General features: G+C 41.3%; 1 protein-coding gene across 1 annotated transcript; it reads left to right on the top strand.

Moving 5' to 3' along the window:
• The first annotated feature begins 2,010 nt into the window (after positions 1-2,010).
• On the top strand, positions 2,011-16,499 carry LOC105277494 (mitochondrial pyruvate carrier 1). Its single transcript, XM_026968273.1, has 5 exons — positions 2,011-2,399; positions 7,761-8,599; positions 12,225-15,245; positions 15,548-15,648; positions 16,218-16,499. Exons 3-5 carry the CDS (start codon positions 15,187-15,189, stop codon positions 16,430-16,432), a joined length of 375 nt encoding a protein of 124 aa, XP_026824074.1. The 5' UTR covers positions 2,011-2,399; positions 7,761-8,599; positions 12,225-15,186; the 3' UTR covers positions 16,433-16,499.
• Positions 16,500-16,911: the final 412 nt, after the last annotated feature.

The raw sequence follows: 16,911 nt of genomic DNA, 5'->3' as shown, positions 1-16,911 counted from the left end.
TCACGCGTTTCTGAAACAGTAATATTTTTATATATTTAGAAGCATTAATTAATTTTTCAATAAACTTTTAATAATTTTTTAATAGATAATATCTCGGTAAAAGTATCGTTTCTTAGCAAAAGAACGATTGAAAGTGTATTTCCGTAATTGATAAAACGACGAAATTATCATATCGAAAATTTGATATATTCCGTTATTCTTGCAATCTCGCTTGCAGCTGAACAAATTGGTCAAATAAACGTGAGGATAAACAACGCGGTTTTCTCGTACATGGTCTGCCAAAGCAGCCGATAAGCCGATATCCCTTGGTTGCTCTAGAACCGAAGGGTCTAAGCACGAAGATCGAAACATTCTTTTGTCTAGGAAGCTTAAAAGCTCTGTTCTAAAGTAGGGTCCATGTCCCTCATGAGATCCTCTTACCGTTCCCGGAATATCAACAGGATTTGATCAACAACAGTAGTCTAATAGAACGAATACATTTTAGAGTTTATGTATCGCGCGATCTTCTTATTCTTCTTGCATTTGTTAAGTATTTTAATAAAATGAATATACCTAAAACATGTATGTAAAACCTGCTATGCAATCGGAAGTATCAAAGTATGAAAAATTCCCTCAAGTAAGAGGCATATGCCACTTTAATTAATCGAAAATAGAGAAGCATTAGCAAAGATTTCTGTAATACAAAATTCTGTAATATAAAGGAAAATATAGAAAAAAGTTATTTCTGCACGAGGGGGTTGAAGTACATTCGACGCGGTAAGAAATGCCCATTATCAGACGCGTACGTCCTGTCAAAAATAAAAACGTCGTTAACGTCTACGGCGACGAGCACGACGACGACGATGACGACGACGAACGGAGGCCCGCGCGACGCCAAGCGGAAGGCAAAGCGAGCAACAAAATAAAAGCGACTGCGGGGTTGACCGGCGTTATAGACATGCTCGCGCCTCTCCACCCCTTCGCCACCCTACCCCGCGTCCGCTCGTACGCTCTGCGGGGTGGTTGGCGTCCGTTCCTTCTTTCTTTTAATCTTACTTTTCCCGCAAACGGGCAGCCAGGCGTTAATTCAACGGCATTGATTGCCACACGGCAATCCCCCACCGGTTCCGTGCGAGCGACCGAGAGAACGATGGGACGAGTTCACCCTCCCTCGTCCAGCGTCTCTCGTGCCTGGTAAGGAACGCTTTTCCACCCTTCTCCGCGTCTTCTTCGATCCCCCGCAACACTCGTTTCCTCGGCTCTCGGCTACATTCTCTCACTGCCAGCTGCCCGACTACCTCAAGTCCACGACACGACTTATGGGAGTACTTATTTCCATGCTTTAAGCGCGTCTCTTAATTCTAGGGAGTGTCGCATTTGCGTTTCTAATGTATTTACACTAGGCACTTTATTTTCGAGCTGTCCTCGACTTTATTTTTCTGCTGTTCTTTCACGAGACCAGAATGTATTTACCAAATAAATTCTGTTGTAAATTCCTAAGAACAATCGCTGAAATGTCGCAAATGAGCGAAGCATGAAAATAGTTCTCCAGATGATTTTAATATCGCGCGTAATAGAGAGGTGAATGGCAGCATGATGACGATGGTGAGCGCGGCGCTTTCGTTCGATGCAAACGATCGAGATAAATGGTCCAAAGGGTGTGGACTCGAGATGGAGGAGAGTGTCCCTGGGGTTGCCGGCAGGGACATCGGGGGAGATACAAAGAGGGAGAAGAGACGGCGAAAGAAGAAGGTAGGGGTCGAGTGCCCGGGGTCAATCTATAATAAAGCTGGCGTTATCTCGACCAGCTAGCGTGAACGAAGTCTAGAGGCTCGTAAAAAAAGGGAGAATGCTGCTTAAGAACGGATTACGGGAATGAAATCGGAGAACCGATGTTCGCAGCCGGTATGTCCTACAGTGTCAACTTTGAGTGATGCTCATATCGCGGTTAAAAGTAAAGATAAAGTATTTTTGCTTTGAATATAGAGAAAATGGCCGAAAAAATGCTTATTTAATCTGTCAAATAACGCATTTAATTTTAAAGATATAGTACATCTTTTTAAGAACTATTTTTAGCTCTCAGCAAACGTTCATCTAATCCATTACGTAGATCGAAGCGTAACTAAAGACTCTGCGCTTAAACGATTTTTGTTACGCAGATACACGTTGTAAGCAACGAGTTTTATATGCTGACTGTTCCCTCGGACTATGCTGTGGTCATCGTTATTCCAGACGATTGAGTGCAGTTGTTAGCAATTGGTAATTCAGTACAATCGTCAGACGCTGGAGGCAGCGAGGGGAAAGGTCGCACGACGCAGCGCCCGTGGAAAATGTCAGAAAGATACATGACGCAACGTAATACGAACACGAGGGAACCAGGTCTTGAATGGTCGCTGAATCCGTGGCAAAAAGTGTGCGAGGTACGTCTGAATAAAGTAAGTTTCAACATGGTGGAATAAAGTATTTGAAAATCGTTTCAACGATTGTGGCTCAATTACGTAAGCAGCATGCATCTAATTGTTGTAAAGAAACGGGAATTATGTATTCATCTTACGTGGAGTGTTCTACAACCCCTCATAAGGATAGAGAGCCCTTGCTCAGGTATACCAGATCCATTATTACGTTACGCGGGAGAATCACCTGTCGGTCTACCTGTTACTCGAACTAACACGCGTGAAACTCATTGCAATGCATAAGGGGGCGCATCGACTAACTCTTCATGCTAATAGCAACGTGGATGTTATGCTGGGGTGATTTTTATCGCGCGCTTTAAAGCCCATTTGCTTAATGAGCCGCGGAACATGCGCGTTTAGGGTACCATTTGCGCTCGAAAATGATTCCTACAATATTGTAACGCACATTGTTTATTACATTATTTCTTCTATTATCTGCTAACTCTTCTTAGAATGGCACATGATATTATATATATTATCACATAATATATATATAATTTTTACGTTATTTTATCGACATTTTAATATTTTATGTAATTAAACTAATGTATTCATTATACCTTGTCACAAAGAACCACCGCAAAAAGAGTGCAAAAAATGCCCGTTTTTCCGTCCTCGATTTTTCAAATGAATTTTATGCCAAATGATAGCTCATGATGAGACTTTAATCACAGAAAAATTTTACGATGAGCATATGATTGGTTTCAGAGATATAGAGGGTCAAAGTGGTTACTACTTACTGAAAAAGTATGACACTATCGACACTGTATAGCATGAATTTTGGTTGACTTTTTTCGAAACGTAGTACCTATGTGTTCTTTGAGTTGCTGATTACGAATCTGATGTCAGATTTCAAAAATTCAAGATGGCGCATCCAAGATGGCGGATATAAAATATAAAAAAATTACTTTCTCCAAAAATTGTTATCTAAGCGGGTTCAGGATCGCAAGCGAGTCGCACAGGAGAGCGCGATCCTGAACACGCTTAGATAACAATTTTTGGAGAAATTAATTTTTTTATATTTTATATCCGCCATCTTGGATGCGCCATCTTGAATTTTTGAAATCTGACATCAGATTCGTAATCAGCAACTCAAAGAACACATAGGTACTACGTTTCGAAAAAAGTCAACCAAAATTCATGCTATACAGTGTCGATAGTGTCATACTTTTTCAGTAAGTAGTAACCACTTTGACCCTCTATATCTCTGAAACCAATCATATGCTCATCGTAAAATTTTTCTGTGATTAAAGTCTCATCATGAGCTATCATTTGGCATAAAATTCATTTGAAAAATCGAGGACGGAAAAACGGGCATTTTTTGTGGTGGTTCTTTATATAAAGACAGTATAATTAACAAAATAATATCAAATACATTGCATGCACATAAAGTTACGCGTAATAAATTCAGACAATGATGAACTGTTATACATCGAAGAGTTGGGAAAGGCGAATCGACTTCTCGAAACGAGGATTTTCTGCCGTGATACTCGGCTATAATTTCGGTTGTTACAGTTATACTTTTCGGCATATACCGTCTTGTGCTTCTTGTGGAATCCATAATAGCGCCGATCCCCGCCGCAAACAATACAAAAATTATGTTCACGAGAGTTCCGTCGGAGTTCTCCGATTCTTCCCCGTAGTTTCATTCCGGAGCGTGTTGAGAGCCCGCCGTTTATTCGGGACACATGACGAGCGGTTGCGCGAGTATATTGGTTGACGATGTGTATACATATATACGTGTGTATTTAACACACGTTGTGTGTATATACGGGTCTGTAAAAATATATCTCAAACTTGCGTCCGGTAAACTTTCCCGAGTTAGAAATGATTTGCGAGCATTGAGAAGAAGTAGCAATTTCTTTGTTCCGGAAGGGGAATATCGGTAGTTCGTTGCTCGCTTATTAGCTTTTAATCTGTCGGCGTTTTTGCATTTTATCGACAGCTTCACAAACGGAACATTTCGGTTATTGCGTTTTCTTCGACCGTAATCCTACCGACGTTGATCCATTCTCGAGCAAATGGCATTCGCGATAATTAAACGTAGCAATATAAATTATAACGCTCGAATGGCTCTTCTTGCTCTGAGGATTGATTTATTTTAACTCTTTTTTCTCTGAGCGTATCTTAAGCGTAGAGATTTCAATATATCATGAAGACTAATACGAGACTAATTTTCGAAAACTATAATTTCTGATTAAAATTGAAAGAAGAATTGTGGAAACCTCATACTTATGTCCGATCAAAAAAGCGAGTCGCACGCGGGAAGAATTCTCTATCGCTTAATATTACAGTGCTTTTAGGCCTATCTCACGGACACAGATGTCCTCGTTGACGGCGCGGTTCAGTCATAAAGAGCACCCACTGCCCGCTCACCGTAACCGGAGTTTGTGCGATCTCGCGCCCTCGAACGAGGAGGTTTCTTTTAATTAAACTGCTTCCACCCTCCTGCCTAGTTATCCCGGCAAAAACGGGATTCTCGAGAGACATAACAACCGGCAGGAACGCGTTATCAGTGCTCACCAGCACTCCGAGCACACCCCCTGCTAGCTTTCATCCCTTCTGACGGCAGATCCGACTCCGGCTTTGTTAAAACTCACTCCCGGGCTGTTAACGATGACGCGTTTTATTGCCGAGATAATGTAATAAAATTAGAAAATTAAGAATCTTTTTGTGAATATTTCACAGAAGCTTGATTGATCGAAATTTCTTGTTTTATAACTTTTTTAACATTGAATTTCAAATAGACCTATATAATCAGAATTATGTTTCTATACTAATGTTTGCATCTCTTGATCGCATCATTTTGTTTGTAACTCGAGAAGTGTGATGTAATTTGAGGATTTTGGCATTGCGCACTTGACCAGCCCAGCTCGATTGGTCTTAGTTTGCTAAATCATTAGAAAAGTCGCGGCTCGCCCTTCGGAACGAAAATAAAAGAGATCAAACGCGACTGTATAGATGAGGACAAAGTTACGAAGCTGGTGTCATGCTGCACGCTCATAATCCCGGGCAACGTCCCGCCGCACCTTCGTACCTTTGCTCTTTTCACTCTTTTCTTTCCCTCTCCCCAGCGAAATTACTTATAATATCTGTCAGCGGACCGACACGGCCGATGGCGCCGTTACCATCGCGCTGCAGCGCAATCCCTTGGAGAAATGCTCTCTTTATTATCTATCAGAAGCAATCTACCGAACACTTTCCTCTTTGTTCCTTTTTCCTTTCGTTTTCCGTTTGTTCCTCTCCTCTGTCGTCTCCACCCGTCTTCGCCCCGGGCTTAACGTCCAAGGCTAATTCCTGATCACCAGCGAACGTTACTTGCGATTGTTACAACTCGCCGAAACTGGTTATGATTGGTAAACAATTGCTTCAACCGGTAACTGATAGACAAGAATTTTATTACATTATTTTCTTCGATATTTAATTTGTCGCAAATATATTTCAATAAAATGATTGCTGAAGTTAATTACTATGCTACATTTAATTTATTTATTTTAGATCAGTATAAGATTTATTATATTTGTATCAATATCGCTGCGGTCCAGCATCACTACGTGAGTCTTGAGCTAGTAGTAGCGAAGGGCATGTAAAGAGTTGCGCGGCATTAAACGCGATTGGTTCCAGCCACATCAAGGCCTGCCGCGGTATAATGCGACCGACCGACAGAAGAAATCGGATCACATCGGCTCGGCCGATGTGCGGCTGCGAGTTGACGGCTTTTCAGGTTCACTAGGAATGCCTCGGACGTCCCGCCGTATAAACTGGCTGGCTAATTTAGACCGACTGTCCCGTGAAATTACCGGGGTTCGCGGGTAATGAGAGGGTGAATGGGGAGGGATAGGCCAACCCTTGGACAGTGGCCGGCTAATCACGGCCGCTCGTTAGCGAATTGAATGCGCCGCCGGTCGTATCGGCGGGTAGAAAGTCAAAGAGAGTTCCTTTCTGCCTTAAAAAGGACCTCGGCCATTGCTGCTGCGGTCGTCTCTCAAAACTCGGCACGTTCGCAATCGCGGTGCACGATAGCGAACCTCCCAGAACCGCCTCTTTCACGGAGTTCTCGATTGACATCTGTTTGCGACAATAGCGGCCACATATCTCGCTACTGCAGGTGAACAAGTTGCATGTAATTCTTCCAGCTTGAATCCCTTCTGTTTATTTTTACATTGAGACGAACATTTAGATACGCGTGATTTCTTGCAAAAACACTTGTTTCTGTATGAAAATTAAAACATGCAAAACGCATATCGGCCTGTCGAGTAAAATACGTGTTATTGAAAAATATATATCTTTTTATAGTCTCAATAAGAAACTGTAAAATTACAACAAGTTAGTAACAAATAAGTTATCTGAAGAATAATGAAAAATGTTTAAATAGTTAGGTGTCTTCTTGCCTACTTGATAACACATTGTTTCCCGCTGATCGAAAATTTGAGCGAGTCCACGCTGACGGTAAATACCGTCGGATTTACGGAGGAATTGCACAATGCATCGATTGTCGCTAACTTAATGGACACCCTATATTTGCTCATTAACGAACCCTCTGTCGCGAATCCGAAGCGCGCTTCCACCAACACGAAGGCAACGCTGACAGACAAGAAGGATGCTGAGGAGAATAAGGAAAAGAAGGTGAATCCGGACGGGTGGATGGAGATGGGGAGGAGAAAAGGAAGAAGAAAGACAAGTCCCTCGTTACAACTTCTGCGAGGAGAAGAGCAATACGTCCGGCTTTCCAACGACACAAATTACGTTTTCGAAACCAGCGAGCGGTCGTAAAATATCATGCGCGATGTTTTTGAATCGCTAAGACAAGAAACAAGTTGCGAATTATTAATCGCTAACAATTATTTATTTTATAGTCGTTACAACTAATTAATTATCAAGTTCCCCGAACTTGCAGGATCCATTCCGTTGCGACTCATGTTTTTTTTGGGAATACTGAACAGCTATTGTTCAGCAAAAAAATTAAATTCCGAATTGCGGAAATAATAAGCTCTTACAGCGATGGGCAAGTTTTCGTCGCCGCATTCTCTTGTCATCCCGTTTTCTTTACTTTACTATTTGTTTTCTATTTCTTCTTCCCAGTATTTTATAAATATTCATGACGATACCTTATGCAGAACATTTCAACTGAAAGAGAAGAGCGAGTTAGGAATATCATCAAGAATGACACATTTTTCTCCGATCCGATCCTTCGCTGACCTTTTTCTTAACTCTGCAAGTTCCTTTTTCCACAATCGATTCACCCTCTCTCCCTCGGAGAAGCGGCAGCGTATACCGTTTGGTATTTAATTAACAAGGAATCAATCAATGGTGCTTCTCGTATTTCAGAAAACAGTAATTGAAAAAGGGAAGGAAAAAAAGGAGACAGCTTAAATTCTTGAAGAATTTTCTTGCGAGGGAAAAGTACGCGACTCTCTAGGTGCGTCTTCATTAAATTATATAATATAAAAATTACTCATTTAATGAATGTATTATATAACGTTCTCTTTAATTCATGAATTAATTCAATTCTGAACACTTCTTATTCCCAGCTTGTGTTTCCGGTACGGTCGGCGGGAGGGACGAACATGCTGTCGGAAAAAAAGAAGAAGCAAAACCAACACGACGCTCGATCTCGTTGCGACAGTTTGGAATTGATACAAAAGAGTTTCCAGCCGGCTCCTCCTCGCACTTTTCCCGCGTGTGGGATGAAACAGTAACGTTTAAAGCGCTGGGCGACCACCACCTCCTCTGGGAGGGTGGGTGAGGACCTCGCCAAATATTTGGTTAGTCTTTGATGGGCTTCGAGAAAGGACAAGGAAGGTACCGGTGGCGACGTGGGAGGAGGATTCGGACAGAGGGAACGAAGAGGTAAGGAATGGGGGAGAGAAGAAAGGTCCGAAAGGAGGAAAGGGAGAAGGACGAGTGGAAGAGATGGAGGCGCGTGCTAAGGTCCACGAACGGAACGGCGGATGAGCCGTAAGAGCCGGAGAATGCCGGGCATTTTTATTGGTTCCAGCTTTGGCTCTCCTTGAAACTCGGGAAGCCGATCAGCCGGACAGAAGGATCGTCGAATCTGATCTCATATGTGCCTATATTCCCTTCTCCCCCGACACAGTCTGCGCAAAGGTAAAGGAAGACTTCGGGGTGTGTGCGTACATGTCGTCGAATTGAATTCGACGCCCGAGGTAATCGAATTTCTGTAAATTTAATGCCTGCATGCAGCTTATTCCGTACGATAATGTAAATAATGTGCGATAATGATCAAAAAACAGATTCAAAAAATTCCGCTGGATGTATATTATTCTTTAATAATATTTAGGCAAAAACGTATATCTACATTTACGTCGTTACTGTATTTGTATCGTGATTCGAGTTGCATAGTCAAAACGCGAAATGGATCTTCTAGAATTAAGCTCAGATCAGCCTCAGAGGGTGGAAGAGGATTGGCGAGGACCTCATTCGAGAGGACGCATTTCCGCGATGTTCATTCGCGACAGCGAAACATCGCGGATGCGCAATTCTGTAAAAATACACGATTTTACCTCGGAGGTATATCAGCCCGCCTATATTCCCGCGCTCGCTCACGATCCCCCGCCGTACAATAACATCCCGCTCTTTCCGCTTTTGTATTTTGTAAGTCAATTCGAAACATGAATCGTATAATAATTCAACGAAGCTAAGGAAAACACGACGGATATTATTCGTCCCACCTAGCCCGCCCCTCGACCGGACTCCATATTTATGGGAGCGCGGGGGTAGTTTTGCGGAACGGTAGCTTTTCGCATTTCCGTACGTATGTTTTATCGCTTTTAAAATACGCTCGCGGATATTTTCACTATAAACGTACGGGAACCGAGAGGGTATGTGTCCACAGGATTACGAATAAGAGGTCAATCTACGCGGTGGATGCTGAAAAGTGTACGAGGCATGCGCGAACGAACAATTTTGAAGCGGTCTTCCCTTACCTGTCGAGTATAATTACATAGATGAAAATTACATAGATTAGATAAATAAATAAGCAAAAGAAGTAGGCTTTATTATCTTAGTTAATGTTTTTAGCTAAACTAACATTCTCAGCTCGATTAAATGTTTCAAGCTACACGTAATAATGATTATCTGATTTTGCGGGGACGTTTGTCGATTATTCGCGGAATCAACGCGATGCAAGAAAATCCAACTAGTAAACGTGCAGATACTACCCTGATTTTTTTGCCTAAAATTATACCGGGTGGGCGTGGAATAATGTATGTAGTCCGCCATGGAAGCGAACTAGTTGCAATTCCAATGAGAAAACTGAGTGCTATGTGAGCTTCGTATCTCGACGGATTTCTGTCTTCTCGCCTCTCATACATATTGTGATTACTTCTCAGGGAAAAGGAGAAAGCGCGAGCGAGGGAGACGGAGAGAAAGAGAGAGGAGCGGAAGCGCATGTACACGCACATTTACCGTAGGATAACGAAAATGCACGTATCTCTGCTAACACGGAGGCACGGAGGTGTAAAGGAGGAGATCTCACAATTCCGAAAATGTGCGATGTATTTTCGCATTGTGGCGCGACGAAATTCCGAATGGCCGAGTATTTCGGAACGGAACCGTTATTTCGCACCGTTTTCCTAACAAAACCGCCCGCGTCCATTCGTGATTCCTGATCGTCAGCGAAACGAGAGCATCGAGAATGAATAGTCGCTCAGGCTGAAGCGAGATTAAAGTGGACTCTAAAAAGCGGGCTCGCGCTCGCGCCGTGATCGATCGGTGACGATAACGAATCGTTTCGTACGTACGTACGTACGTACGTACGGCAACAACGATCTTATCGACGAAGTTTCCATTTCCGCCTGCTCTCCCGCTTCTCGCGGCAGTCCGTCGAGCTTTCCCTATTCGCGTTTCCTATCCTCCTCCTTTACCACCCTCTTGTCCGCCGCCCTTTTCTTTCCCTTTCTGTTTTCCCGTTCCCGTGCGTTTTCTCTCCTCCTCGCTCGATATCCGGGCCGATGCTAAATAGCAAAGACCATAATTCCGTGAGTGCGAGGAAATTGCTTTATCGCGTGGAATAATGGTTCGTATTCACGTGTAGCCCTCATAAGTCTCTTCCCCGATACTTGCACTTTTCGGAGATTGCACGTGGCTGGACCGAACCGCCCACGCATCCTCTTTGCATCGCTCGTCGAATGAATGCCATGCCGTTCCAAGCGCGGGGCCACGGCAATGCATTGGAAAGGAGGGTACGCTGAATGGTCACGAATCGAATGTGACAGCTTCGCTACATCGGCGTTCTGACAAATGTGGAAAATCAATACTGTGCGACGCACCGTTCTCGCTTGCAGTTGCGAATTTCGGATGTCCTGGGATCTTGAAATTCCCCGTGATGAAATTCTTATGGAGAAATCAACGTTCGTGTTAACTATTTCATCGATCAAACAATGATGGCAAGTTTTTAACAGACATAAAAGCTCACGGGAATATTTTTAATGATGCGTTCAGAAGGTCTTTATCTGGCTGGAATACTCTGACAGAGTTCTTATATAACTGCCTAAATGTTTAATTAAAATTAAATTAGATGTTGCTTAGATGTAACGTTAACAGTTTTCTTATGTATAACGCTAGCAATGTAATACATCGACTCGTATGCCATGTATGTCACATGACATATTTTATCCGGCTGCTGTGCCGAAAGATACATACCTGCAGACAATTTCTTTTGCGCCCGGGGCCCGCGGCGGAGAAAAATTGTTAAGAGAAATTTTCCTGACTTTAAGTGACGTTGATGTACGAGCGTAACCAAGAGAACGCCTGCAGGAATGTCAGATTCCTTTATTCCCCGCGAAAAGCACAGAAACCAACACCCCGGTCGGATAGCGCGATTCCGCAATTAAGAAGTACGCGAATTACTAAACCACGCGTAATTTCGATAGAATGTCGCGCAAAAACCCTGGCTACCTCGAAATGATTCTCAAACAGAGGTGAACGATAGAGAGAGAAAGAAAGAGAGAGAGAAAGAAAGAGAGAGAGAAAGAGAGAGAGAGAGAGAGAGAGAGAGACCAGGCAAGTGTACAATTAAAAATGTTCGTAATCTTACAACTTCTTAGTTTACCTTTAATGATATATATGAGGCATAAGAGCAATGAGATATAAATTGTAAGAATTTTTAATGGGCATGTCGTTGAGGCGGTTGAATCTGGCAATCATTCCTTCTTTAATTGTGCACTAATTAGACCAGCATCAATCGGAGTTGCACTCGTTTCATACGTCGGCGGGAATCGCAGTCTGTAATTCGATCCGTACATCGAACTCACCGCGGAGAGTAATTAAAAGCATTGTCAGAGCGGACAAACCAAAAGGGACAGGCTCTACCGAGGAAAAGGACGCTCTCATTTTGTGTCTTAGTCCGATTGGTAATTACAAGTCGCAAATAGGGTTTTAATGGAACGTGACTTACGTCGAGGAATGCAACCAAACGTGCAACTACTATGATGCAATTATGAATCTCATGACAATACGATAAGTAATTTATACTTAAAGAAATTAATGAATTATTAAGAAATTGTAATATAATTAATAAAATTGTGACACAATGCTAATTATACATATAATATAAATAATATAAATAATAATGTTACATGCAATCTATATCTCTTATAATATTTATAATATTTTTTATTTTTGTTATTTATTTAAATTTGAATCTTTGACATCTGGCAAATGCAATTCTAAATTTACAATTATGCTGCTTTTCTGAGACTTGCAAACGCCGGCGTTCCTTTGTCGAATGCGGGTTGAACTCACATGAGACACGTGACTTTTTATTCGCAGAGGGTTGAAAGTGCTGTCGCGCGCGGGGCGACGACGAGTGCTCGTCGACGGCCGGCTCTGAAGAGAGCGTAGCGGGGATGTTGGCAAATACGTAGGACGCATTCAGATCAGCCTCCACAGGCCGAGGGGACCTACCGAACGGGAACGACGACGGAGAAGTAGAAAAGGTTTTACGGGGCGCGTCAGCAAGAGACATCAGAGGCCGCACCATTTCCTCTAGCCGAATACAAATGAAATACGTGCGAATGTATCGCGTGTTGCTCCTTTGTACCTTACAAGAATCAATGCGTGAAGGAGGAAACTTTGTCCTGACAAAGCGAAGCTTCTCCTCGCGGTCCTACTTTTCATGTGAATAATTAATGGAACGGTCAAGTTTCAAACATCTTTCCTTCACGTGGTTTAATTTATCATAAGAGTATAATTTCTTTTTTATAATTTAGTATCCTATTCAGATTTTGAACCAATAATATACATAATATTTCATATTGTAAACTTTATTATAAAATGTTTACTTTGAGAATTTTACTTGTAGCAGATTAGGCTTTGATTGACGTTGCATCTGGACTTTCATATGTCCTATACATTTTTAAAGGATTGAAACGTTATAAATGTAACGACTTCGGAGGATTTGCGAAGCAGCTGGGAAGACAGAATAAATATTGATACACGTCAAAGGGAACGTCGCGTGTAAATGACATTCCGGCAGGATCGCGAAATATAGCACGGTAATACGCGAGACGGAAAATAGCGGCAATACTCTTGAGTGCCTCGGATGGTGGCCTGGGGGATCTAGGGACCACAGGATAAGGATTTGCTTTCGGTAGGGGAGAGAGACACTCGTGCGAATGCTACATACGGGAATGCATATGCAGGGAACATGGTCGTTCTAGGTGCGTCTAACCGGGGGTGCTTATCGGAGGGCGCTCGATAAAAAATATGACGGTAAATAAAATGAAAAATATTTTTCGTTTACTATATTTTATGCAATCGAGTAACGAGACCTTGTTCTTCTAAATTTAAAAATTAATTTTCAGATTTTAGTGTAAGAAGATTGATATAAGACTGCAAAACAAGCTGAAACGTAAAGATAAATATTAAACAATAAATACAGAACTATTTGCTTCCACAACACGACGCAAATATTAAATGCAAATATTAAAAGTATCTCCGTATTTGAAACACGTATGTTTCAACTTTCTTTCAAGAATCACGAAAGGGAGAAGTTAATTGGATATCAATATGTATATCAAGATGCCAATTAGTTATTAATCGAATAAATATTAATAAATAAATATTAACATATTGTAAATATTACAATGTATATTAAAATATGATTCCCTGACAACCCCCTGATGCAAGCGTATCATGACGATACAAAGCAAGCTACCTGGTTCTGCATAGAGAAAGACATTGATGCCCAAACTTGTACAAAACAATGTGGTCTCTTACGATCACAAAAAGTAAAAGGAATCGCCCCGAGGCCGGAGCGATCATGGTCGCTTATCGAACTTGAAATATCGTCAGGCCGAGGGTGCCGAGATCACCTCGACACACTGCTGGTCTCTTCGAGGGTCCCATAGTCCATACCCTTCTTAGATCAATAATACCATTCCCGTGGCGGCGCATGCGTCCCACAGCGTCTCCCGTTACAACCCCCATACGCGAGCTGGTTTCCACCCCCGTTGAGCCGCGTTCAGGGCGCCGCGTGCCCCTCCATGCAACATTCATAGCGCTATCAATATTATACGCGCGAAATAATAACCTGTGCATTTATTATAAGAAGGGGGAGAGGCGGCCGATATAAAAAAAGAAATACGCTCGGGATCAAGATAAATGCGCGTGTAAACTGTTATGCAGATCCATCGACCATCGATAAAGAGTCGCGAGAAACAAGATGGATCGGTGCGCGCAATTTGTCTAGCGACCAGGCAGCGAGAAAATTAGCGAACCGATATGTAAATAAGGAGAATAATCTGCAATTGTATCAAAATATTATTTTTCATCATGACGATATTATGAAAACTTTATAGAAATATTAAGAATGCGAAATTCTGTTTATGTGTCAATATACTGTTAAATGAATTAAACATTTAAATGTTTGCATAAATAGTGTCGACGTGTTGCAAGTGTAATACATTGTTTGCGTACTATGTTAATCAATAATAGATAATCAAAGTATGCATCACATTTGTATTAGATAGATAATTAAAACGCAATAAGCGATTAGCCTTGATACGTGGAATAGTATGAATACTAAAGTACCATTAAAAATATACGTCTCTTACGCAACTATATGTGATGACGCTCTTAAGAGAGTAAACATCTCATGAAAGATGCGAAAGATCTCGACTCGAAATTCCGGTTTTCTGGCGATACGGACGACAGTTGGCATTCGTAGTTGCGGATCCGACTGAGAGAGGCTCGCGCGTGACGTGGCCACTTAAAACTATAATAGTATAAAAGACTGTACATTAGTTTACGTTACGGCCGCAAATCGAAGTGTAGAAAATACGAACGCATCATTCATTACGAAAAGTGATTTACAATCTCGCCTCATCATCGTCATTTCGCTTATCGCGCGTCAGTCACCTTTACAAATGTGTAGATAACGAAAGATTTACTTTTTCAAAGGAAATCTCAACTGTGCGATCAATTCATAATTGCATTAAATATAAAGCGCAATTTGACGCTGACTAAAAAATTCACGGAATGATAAACGTGATCGTATGATAAATCGCAGCTTATCGCAATAACAAGTAGCAGAAATAAAGTGTGTTACCGGATATCGACTTTATCTTTTGATCTCGACGTCTTTCATTTGAAACTGTCAGTTTCGAGGTTGATTAAGCTACATAAAACAAATAAAGCTATCCGTTTTCGTGCAATATTTCGTACAATTTCACGGCAAACGTGATCAAAAATCTTCTTGTTAAAATCAGAAACGTGTTACGACTTTTCTGCCATGTCTAAGCGAGTGCCAAAATTCGTGATAACCAAAGAAACTAAAGATTATTTTATGAGGTAAGAGGATTAGCTTGTCATATTTTTGCAAAATAAAAATTGCAAATATGTTGAATCACAGATTAGCGATTATTGATTCAATTAACGCAGGTTTCTTTTAAATAAACAGATCCTTTATGGAATATATGTAAAATCATTATTCGACAGAGTTGGGACAGACTTAATGACAGATTTTATTAATGACTGGAGAAATACGTTTGTCTCTTATTTTAGTTCTCAATGAGACGACTGTGCTCGTATTTAGATAGACTCGCATGTCAGTCATAAGAATATAATTTACGAAAAATGAACTACTTTTTAAGCACGCACTTCTGGGGCCCGGTATTCAACTGGATGATACCCATAGCGGCCATATCCGACACGCGAAAACATCCGAGAATCATTAGCGGCAAAATGACTGTGGGTGAGTTCGACGTAGCTCTAGCGATGGACCTTTCGAAGAATTCATTCTTCGTCTCGTAATAATCACGTATCGCGACCGAGCGAGGAGGGTGCGCGGTGAACAGCGAGAGAGCAAGGGCCTTACAGAAGAGGGCCCATAAAATAATTTCTGCTCAAGCGCAGCAAATAACCGTTTATTTCTTAATGAGCAACACGACGCGAACGTCTGAGATGCATAAACCGACCTAAAAAACAAGTGCACAAGTAAATTGTTGCGGTGAAATGTTATAAGCCACCTGTGATCGCTAAGATGCAACATCTGTTCCAGAAAGTTTTCCCTGACAATGAGCACGTAAACGTGATTCAGGAAAGTTTGCATTCACAAGAGAGACTCTATATAAAATCTACAAAAGTTTGTCAAAAATTCTGTTTTTTGAATAATAATATTGTTTAACGCATCTCTCGTGTTTCATTTATCATAACTTCTGTTTCAGCTTTGCGAGTTTATTTTGCGAGGAACGGTAAATCAACGATAATTCACATATCGATCGTTTCCTCATTTGACTAATTTTCTTTCTATATAATTTTCAGCCTTGACCTTCTACTCTTTGGTCTTCATGCGATTTGCTTGGAAAGTACAACCGCAAAATTTGCTGCTCTTCGCGTGCCACATAACTAACACTGGGGCTCAGCTCACGCAAGGTTACAGGTTTATCATGTACCATTACGGCCAGCAGCAAGAGCCTAGAAAAACCGACGTAGGAAGTCAGCAACCACACGAAAAATCTGTTACAACAACAATTTGAACGCTTGGGAAATGTAAACTACGAAACGATAAAACATTAATAAAAAAAACATGAACTCTTTGATTCATATTCTGAGATTGTAAGTTTTCGTCGAATGAAAATATCAGCGAGATAACGTAACATTTTTCTCTCTACTAACGGAATGGCAAGAATTATATATAAATTATACATAAATCAAAAGAGAAAGAGAGAACCACATATACTTATAGAATATTAAAGAAAATTTAATGCAATCGTAAAATTTTTTTGCCTTTCTCTTTATTCATATTACGTTCAAATATAAAATATACATGTATATTCTCACCATTATCGGAGCATCTTATCAAGCGGTAACGCTCTGATACTCACGGCAAACATCAACGTTGCTCAACAAGTTTTATTGCAACAATCTGAGATGCAAACAACAGTAGTGCAGCGTTAGAATCAACCACGGCAATTATTGAAAAGCGTGCGCGTAGCCGTGTAATATATTGTAATAA

The sequence above is a fragment of the Ooceraea biroi genome, chromosome 3, assembly GCF_003672135.1.
Source record: "Ooceraea biroi isolate clonal line C1 chromosome 3, Obir_v5.4, whole genome shotgun sequence".
NCBI lineage: Eukaryota > Metazoa > Arthropoda > Insecta > Hymenoptera > Formicidae > Ooceraea > Ooceraea biroi.
The sequence above is the reverse complement of the archived record's forward strand: the minus strand, read 5'-3'. Positions and strand labels throughout refer to the sequence as shown.